Source organism: Rhinoraja longicauda, chromosome 39 (assembly GCF_053455715.1).
Source record: "Rhinoraja longicauda isolate Sanriku21f chromosome 39, sRhiLon1.1, whole genome shotgun sequence".
Classification (NCBI taxonomy): domain Eukaryota; kingdom Metazoa; phylum Chordata; class Chondrichthyes; order Rajiformes; family Arhynchobatidae; genus Rhinoraja; species Rhinoraja longicauda.
The window spans coordinates 16,596,964-16,606,264 of NC_135991.1; the positions used below are offsets into that span (position 1 = coordinate 16,596,964).

The following is a 9,301-nucleotide window of genomic DNA, read 5'->3' on the forward strand; positions in this document are numbered from 1 at the left end:
TTGTACCTGTCCACGTTCTCCACAGAGATGCTGCCCGACCCGCTGAGTTACTCCAGCACTTTGTACCTGTCCACGTTCTCCAAAAATTCACTCAAAATTTAGGAGGGTGTGAGGGGGATCTTATAGAGAGACGTATAACATTATAAAAGGACTGGACAAGCTAGATGCAGGAAACATGTTCCCAATGTTGGGGGAGTCCAGAACCAGGGGCCACACACACACAGTCTAAGAATAAAGGGGAGGCCGTTTAAAACCGAGGTGAGGAGGAACGTTTCCAGTTGTGAATGTGTGGGATTCTCTGCCACAGAGGGCAGTGGAGGCCGATTCACTGGATGGGTTTAAGAGAGTTAGATAGAGCTCTAGGGGCTATGGGGAGAAGGCAGGCACGGGTTACTGATTGTGGACGGTCAGCTGCGATCACAATGAATGGCGGTGCGTACAGGCTCGAAGGGCCGAGTGGCCTCCTCCTGCACCTGTTGTCTGTGTTTCTGGGAAAGCTGTAATCTGGGGCGGAGGGGCCAGCCAGACTTACCCAGGTCTGTCTCCGTCTGTTCGGCTTGGTGGGGTAGTTGGGACCGAGGCAGGCCACGTGGTATGTTGCTCGACACTTCATACAGTCCAGGAGGTGCTGTGGACAGGAGGTAGATGTGGTCATGCCATGCCCACCCCAGACCAAGCCACCACTACGCCCACACTGACTGACACAGGCCCCTCGGCCCATCCAGTCCGGCGCCGACCAGCGATCCATCGCCCGTTCACACACTAGTTCCCCCCTCTCCTCACCCCCACCCTCCCCATGCACACCCTCCCCCCCCACACAGCGACCGCCCCTCCCCATGCACACCCTCCCCACCCACAGCGACCGCCCCTCCCCCATCGCCATGCACACCCCCCCCCCACAGCGACCGCCCATCCCCATGCACACCACCCCCCCACAGCGTCTGCCCCTCCCCATGCACACCCTCCCCCCCCACAGCGACCGCCCCTCCCCGTCCCCATGCACACCCTCCCCCCCACAGCGACCGCCCCTCCCCATGCACACCCTCTCTCCCCTCCCCATAGACCCCCCCCACAGTCCGCCCCTACCCCGTCCCCATGCGCACCCTCCCCCCCACAGCGACCGCCCCTCCCCCGTCCCCATGCACACCCTCCCCCCCACAGCGACCGCCCCTCCCCATGCACACCCTCTCTCCCTCTCCATAGACCCCCCACCCAGTCCGCCCCTCCCCCGTCCCCATACACACCCTCCCCCCCACAGCGCCCCACCCTCCCCCTCCCCATGCACACCACACCCCCCACAGCGACCGCCCCTCCCCTCATCCCCATGCGCACCCTCCCCCCCACAGCGACCGCCCATCTCCACGCGCCCTCCACCCCCCAAAGCGACCGCCCTTACCCCCCCCACGCACACCCTCCCCCCCCCCAATGTCCGCCCCTCCCCCCCACAGCGTCCCCCCCTCCCCACTCACACCCTCCCCCCCACAGCAACCGCCCCCCCCTCCCCATGCACCCAACCCCTCCACAGCGACCGTCCCTCCCCATGCACACCCCCCCCACAGCGACCGCCCATCTCCACGCGCCCTCCACCCCCCAAAGCGACCGCCCTTACCCCCCCCCACGCACACCCTCCCCCCCCCCAATGTCCGCCCCTCCCCCCCACAGCGTCCCCCCCCTCCCCACTCACACCCTCCCCCCCACAGCAACCGCCCCCCCCTCCCCATGCACCCAACCCCTCCACAGCGACCGTCCCTCCCCATGCACACCCCCCCCACAGCGACCGCCCCTCCCCATGCACACCACCCCCCCCCCACAGCAGCCGCCCTCTTCCCATGCACACCATCCCCCCCCCACAGTGTCCGCCCCTCCCCATGCACACCCACCCCCCCCACAGCGGCCGCCCCTCCTCCCTGTTACCTTCAAGCTCTTGCTCTTGCGGCCGCACACGTGGCAGTAGCGGCAGCGGCGGCAACACCAGGTGTCGCGCTGCTCCTCGCCCGGCCGCTCACGCTCGTCCAGGCAGAAGGTGTGGAATGGTTCGCAGCACACCTGGCAGTGCAGCAGCTGTGGCACGCAGTGGAGACGCACACGGTCACACGGCGCCGAGAGACACGCACGCACACACACGCACGCACAAACACGCAGCACACCTGGCAGTGCAGCAGCTGTGGCACGCAGCGGAGACGCACACGGTCACACGGCGCCGAGACACGCACGCACACAGCCGAGACACAGCGCCGAGACGCACACGATCACGTACGCCCAGACACACAGTGCGGACACGCACACCGTCACAGCGCAGAGACACACACGATCACGTACGCCCAGACACACAGCGCGGACATGCACGCACACCGTCACAGCGCAGAGACACAGCGCCGAGACGCACACGATCACGTACGCCCAGACACACAGCGCGGACACGCACACCGTCACAGCGCAGAAACACAATGCCAAGACACGCAGCGGGGGACGGACGTGTGTGTGTGGCCCCTGGTTCTGGACTCCCCCAACATTGGGAGCATGTTTCCTGCATCTAGCTTGTCCAGTCCCTTTATAATTTTACACGTCTCTCTATAAGATCCCCCCCTCATCACGTAGGTTGTAGGTTAATTGGCCTCGGTGAAATGGTACAATTCCTGCTCTCTCCGCTCCTGGTCACAGTGGAATTTAACTCCACTGGAATATTTAAATACACTGGAATTTAGAAGGATGAGAGAGGATCTTATCGAAACGTGTAAGATTATTAAGGGATTGGACACGTTAGAGGCAGGAAACATGTTCCCAATGTTGGGGGAGTCCAGAACCAGGGGCCACACACAGTTTAAGAATAAGGGGTCGGCCATTTAGAACTGAGATGAGGAAAAACTTTTTGAAGTTGTGAATCTGTGGGATTCTCTGCCTCAGAGGGCAGTGGAGGCCAATTAATAATAATAATAATAATAATAATATTCATTTATTGTCATTGCAACGAGTACAACAAAATTAAAAAATAGCCAATCCTGACGGTGCGTACAAACATATATGCAATAAATGCAAAAACAAATAAATACATAAATACAATTCAAGAGAGAGCTAGATAGAGCTCTTAAGGATAGCGGAGTCAGGGGGTATGGGGAGAGGGCAGGAACGGGGTACTGATTGTGGATGATCAGCCATGATCACGGTGAATGGCGGTGCGTACAGGCTCGAAGGGCCGAATGGCCTCCTCCTGCACCTATTGTCTATTGTCCAGTCCCTTTATAATTTTACACGTCTCTCTATAAGATTCCCCTCTCATTCTTCTAAACTCCAACATTGGGAACATTTTTCCTGCATCTAGCTTGTCCAGTCCCTTTATAATTTTATACGTCTCTATAAGATTCCCCTCTCATCCTTCTAAACTCCAGCGAATACAAGCCCAGTCTTTCCAATCTTTCCTCGTACGACAATCTCGCCATCCCGGGGATTAACCTGGTGAACCTACGCTGCACTGCCTCAATAGCAAGGACATCCTTCCTCAAATTAGGAGACCAAAACTGCGCACAGTACTCCAGGTGCTGTATAAGATCTCTATAAGATCCCTCTCTCATCCTTCTAAACCCCAGTGTACATTGGGAACATGTTTCCTGCATCTAGCTTGTCCAATCTTTTTATAATTTTACACGTCTCTCTATAAGATCCCCCTCTCGTCCTAAACTCCAACATTGGGAACATGTTTCCTGCATCTAGCTTGTCCAGTCCTTTTATAATTTTCCACGTCTCTCTATAAGATCCCCCTCTCGTCCTAAACTCCAACATTGGGAACATGTTTCCTGCATCTAGCTTGTCCAGTCCCTTTTATAATTTTATAATTTTATTTTTAGACTGTGTGTGTGTGGCCCCTGGTTCTGGACTCCCCCAACATTGGGAACATGTTTCCTGCATCTCTTTATAAGATCCCCCTCTCATCCTTCTAAACTCCAGTGTACATTGGGAACATTTTTTCTGCATCTAGCTTGTCCAGTCCTTTTATAATTTTACAAGTCTCTCTATAAGATCCCCCTCTCATCCTTTTAAACTCCAGTGTACATTGGGATCATGTTTCCTGCATCCAGCTTGTCCAGTCCTTTTATAATTTTATACGTCTCTCTATAAGATCCCCCTCTCATCTTTCTAAAGTCCAACATTGGGAACATGTTTCCTGCATCTGGCTTGTCCAGTCACTTTTATAATTTTATTCTTAGACTGTGTGTGTGTGGCCCCTGGTTCTGGACTCCCCCAACATTGGGAACATGTTTCCTGCCTCTAACGTGTCCAGTCCCTTTATAATGTTACACGTCTCTCTATAAGATCCCCCTCTCATCATCTGCGGGTTTGTAGGTTAATTGGCCTCGGTGAAGTAGTACAATTCCTGCTCTCTCCGCCCCTGTCTCTCGGGCGCTGCGGGGCAGAGGTTCCCGCCAGACCGCGCACGCTCACGCCGGTGGGCACTCACCTCGTGGTGTCCCTGACTGGCACACAGCAGGCACAGAACCCGGGGTAACACGGGCACGGAGGACAGCACGCTGAGACCGCCCATCAGCCAGACGTTTTCAATGCTGCACTCCTCCTGCAGAGAGAGGGAGGGAGAGAGACGGAGAGAGGGAGGGAGGAAGAGAGGGAGAGAGACAGAGATAGAGCAGGGAGAGAGACGGAGATAGAGCAGGGAGAGATGGAAAGAGAGAGACGGAGATAGAGCAGGGAGAGATGGAGGGAGAGAGACGGAGAGAGAGATGAAGGGAGAGATGGAAAGAGAGAGACGGAGATAGAGCAGGGAGAGATGGCGAGAGAGAGAGACGGAGAGAGAGATGAAGGGAGAGATGGAGGGAGAGAGATGGAGGGAGAGAGATGGAGAGAGAGATGGAGGGAGAGAGACGGAGAGAGAGATGAAGGGAGAGATGGAGAGAGAGAGATGGAGAGAGAGATGGAGGGAGAGAGAGATGGAGAGAGAGAGAGAGATGAAGGGAGAGAGATGGAGGGAGAGAGATGGAGAGAGAGATGGAGGAGAGAGAGATGGAGGGAGAGAGGTGGAGGGAGAGAGATGGAGAGAGAGATGGAGAGAGAGAGATGGAGAGAGAGAGAGAGAGAGAGAGAGATGGAGGGAGAGAGATGGAGAGAGAGATGGAGAGAGAGAGATGGAGGGAGAGAGATGGAGGGAGAGAGAGATGGAGAGAGAGAATGGAGAGATAGAGAGAGAGATGGAGAGAGAGATGGAGAGAGAGAGATGGAGAGATAGAGAGAGAGATGGAGAGAGAGATGGAGGGAGAGAGATGGAGGGAGAGAGATGGAGGGAGAGAGATGGAGATGTGGAGGGAGAGAGAGATGGAGAGGGAGATGGTGAGATGGAGAGGGAGATGGTGAGATGGAGAGAGAGATGGAGAGAGAGACGGAGAGAGAGAGAGACGGAGAGAGAGATGGAGGGAGAGAGATGGAGAGAGAGATGCAGAGAGAGATGGAGAGAGAGAGATGGAGAGAGAGATGGAGAGAGAGGGAGAGGGAGAGAGATAGAGAGAGATGGAGAGAGAGATGGAGAGAGAGATGGAGGGAGAGATGGAGAGAGAAGGAGAGAGAAGGAGAGAGAGGGAGAGGGAGAGAGAGATGGAGAGAGAGATGGAGAGAGAGACGGAGAGAGAGAGAGATGGAGAGAGAGATGGAGAGAGAGATGGAGGGAGAGAGATGGAGAGAGAGATGGAGAGAGAGATGCAGAGAGAGATGGAGAGAGAGAGATGGAGAGAGAGATGGAGAGAGAGGGAGAGGGAGAGAGATAGAGAGAGATGGAGAGAGAGATGGAGAGAGAGATGCAGAGAGAGATGGAGAGAGAGAGATGGAGAGAGAGATGGAGAGAGAGGGAGAGGGAGAGAGATAGAGAGAGATGGAGAGAGAGATGGAGAGAGAGATGGAGGGAGAGATGGAGAGAGAGGGAGAGAGAGGGAGAGGGAGAGAGAGAGAGATAGAGAGAGAGATGGAGAGAGAGGTGGAGAGAGAGATGGAGAGAGAGAGATGGAGAGAGAGAGAGAGGGAGGGAGAGAGAAATGGAGAGAGAGATGGAGGGAGAGAGATGGAGAGAGAGATGGAGAGAGAGATGGAGAGAGAGAGAGATGGAGAGAGAGATGGAGGGAGAGAGATGGAGGGAGAGAGATGGAGGGAGAGAGATGGAGGGAGAGATGGAGGAGAGAGAGATGGAGAGGGAGATGGAGGGTGAGATGGAGGGAGAGAGAGATGGAGAGAGAGATGGACGGAGAGATGGAGAGAGAGAGCAGGGACGGAGAGAGAGAGGACAGAGAGAGAGATTAGTGCTTGGAATCACACAGCACACTGCCAGGCATCAGTCTTTGTAGTTTATAGTTTTAGAGATACACAGAGGCCCTTCGGCCCACCGACTCCGTGCCGATCAACGATCCCCGCACACTAACACTATCACACACACACTGGGGGACAATTTACAATCTTTACACCAAAGCCAATTAACCTACAAACCCGCACGAACGCACGTCTTTGGAGTGTGGGAGGAAACCGGAGCGCCGGAGAAAACCCACGCAGGTCACGGGGAGAACGTGCGCACAAACTCCGCACAGACAGCGCCCGCGGTCGGGATGGAACCCGGGTCTCTGGCGCCGTGAGGCAGCAGCTCGACCCGCTGCACCACCAGGTCAATTGGGATTTCGGACAGGCAACGGCAAATGGGGAACTGGGAGCGGAGGTACCTGACGGGAGGCTCAAATATGAGGCATAGATTAGACCGGTAGAATGTCAGAACCTTTTCCACACCAGTGAGTTACTCCGGCACTTTGTACCTGTCCACGTTCTCCACAGAGATGCTGCCCGACCCGCTGAGTTACTCCACTAGTCCCACCTTGCCCACACCGGCCAACATGCCCCATCTACACTAGTCCCACCTGCCCACACCGGCCAACATGCCCCATCTACACTAGTCCCACCTGCCCACACCGGCCAACATGCCCCATCTATACTAGTCCCACCTGCCCACACCGGCCAACATGCCCCATCTACACTAGTCCCACCTGCCCACACCGGCCAACATGCCCCATCTACACTAGTCCCACCTGCCCACACCGGCCAACATGCCCCATCTACACTAGTCCCACCTGCCCACACCGGCCAACATGCCCCATCTACACTAGTCCCACCTGCCCGCGTTTGGCCCACATCCCTCCAAACCCGTCCTATCCATGTACCTGTCCAACAGTTTCTTAAACGTTGGGATAGTCCCAGCCTCAACTACCTCCTCCGGCAGTTCGTTCCATCCACCCACCACCCTCTGTGTGGAAAAGTTGCCCCTCAGATTCGTTCCTATTAAATCTTTCCCCCCCCTCCCTCTCTCACCTTGAACCCGTGTCCTCTGGTCCTCGATTCCCCTACTCTGGGCAAGAGACTCTGTGCGTCTACCCGATCTATTCCCCTTGTGATCTTGTACACCTCTATAAGATCGCCCCTCATCCTCCTGCGCTCCAGGGAACAGAGTCCCAGCCTGCCCCGACCCCTCTCCCTGTAGCTCAGGCCCCTCGAGTCCTGGCTACATCCTCGTGAATCTTCTCCGTGCCCTTTCCATGGTGTGTGTGGGAACGAGTCCCGTAAGTTCTCACCTTGAAGTCCACCCGGATTCGGTGCACCCCATCAGAGGGTCCTTTCTGCTTGCCGCCGTTGCCGTTGGCGACGGGACTGAGGGGGCAAAGAAGTGCCTGATCATGTTTGCTCAACAACACTGGCCGATCCTGTGGTTGGGGGAGAGAAGAAAAAAAAAATACAGGTCAGCTCGCCCCAGACTCTTACCCCCCCCCCCATATTCAATAGACAACAGGTGCAGGAGGAGGCCATTCGGCCCTTCGAGCCTGTACGCACCGCCATTCAATGTGATCACGGCTGATCATTCTCAATCAGTACCCCGTTCCTGCCTTCTCCCCATACCCCCTGACTCCTCTATCCTTAAGAGCTCTATCTAGCTCTCTCTTGAATGCATTCAGAGAATTGGCCTCCACTGCCTTCTGAGGCAGAGAATCCCACAGATTCACAACTCTCTGACTGAAAAAGTTTCCGTTCTAAATGGCCGACCCCTTATTCTTAAACTGTGGCCCCTGGTTCTGGACTCCCCCAACATTGGGAACATGTTTCCTGCCTCTAACGTGTCCAACCCCTTAATAATCTTATATGTTTCGATAAGATTTCAACTCATCCTTCTAAATTCCAGTAACCCGTGTCTGCCTTCTCCCCATACCCCTCGATTCCACTAGCCCCATGAGCTCTATCTAACTCTCTCTTAAATCCATCCCGTGAATCGCCCTCCACTGCCCTCTGTGGCAGAGAATCCCACACATTCACAACTCTCTGAGTGAAAAAGTTCCTTCTCACCGCAGTTTTAAACGGCCTCCCCTTTATTCTTAGACTCTGTGTGTGTGGCCCCTGGTTCTGGACTCCCCCAACATTGGGAACATGTATCCTGCATCGAGCTTGTCCAGTCCTTTTATAATTTTATACGTCTCTATAAGATCCCCCCTCTCATCCTTCTAAACTCCAGTGAATACAAGCCCAGTCTTTCCAATCTTTCCTGATATGACAGTCCTGCCATCCCGGGGATTAACCTGGTGAACCTACGCTGCACTGCCTCAATAGCAAGGACGTCCTTCCTCGGATTAGGAGACCAAAACTGCACACAGTACTCCAGGTGCGGTCTCACCAGGGCCCTGTACAACTGCAGAAGGACCTCTTTGCTCCTATACTCAACTCCTCTTGTTATGAAGGCCAACATGCCATTGGCTTTCTTCACTGCCTGCTGTACCTGCATGCTTCCTTTCAGTGACTGATGCACTAGGACACCCAGATCACGTTGTACGTCCCCTTTTCCTAACTTGACACCATTCAGATAATACTCTGCCTTCCTATTCTTACCACCAAAGTGGATAACCTCACACTTATCCACATTAAACTGCATCTGCCATGCATCCGCCCACTCACACAACCTGTCCAAGTCACCCTGCAACCTCATAGCATCTTCCTCACAGTTCACACTGCCATCCAGCTTTGTATTATCTGCAAATTTGCTCATGGTACTTTTAATCCCTTCATCCAAGTCATTAATGTATATTGTAAATAGCTGCGGTCCCAGCACCGAGCCTTGCGGTACCCCACTAGTCACTGCCTGCCATTCCGAAAGGGACCCATTTATGCCCACTCTTTGCTTTCTGTCTGTCAACAAATGTTCTATTCAATGGATATTTCTAGGGCAGGGATTGGTAAGATTGTTGATTTAGTGTGGAATTGAGGCAGTGCAGCGTAGGTTCACCAGGTT

General features: G+C 54.7%; 1 protein-coding gene across 1 annotated transcript in view; it reads right to left on the reverse strand.

Annotated features, from left to right (window-relative positions):
- Positions 1-9,301, reverse strand: part of LOC144611235 (histone-lysine N-methyltransferase 2A-like) — a 46,606-nt gene that overhangs the window by 36,646 nt on the left and 659 nt on the right. The window contains exons 2-5 of the mRNA XM_078430279.1: positions 7,602-7,741; positions 4,454-4,567; positions 1,915-2,061; positions 533-628 (exon numbers count right to left, since the gene is read on the reverse strand). Coding sequence (XP_078286405.1) covers positions 533-628; positions 1,915-2,061; positions 4,454-4,567; positions 7,602-7,741 — 497 coding nt within the window. The remainder of the gene's footprint in view (positions 1-532; positions 629-1,914; positions 2,062-4,453; positions 4,568-7,601; positions 7,742-9,301) is intronic.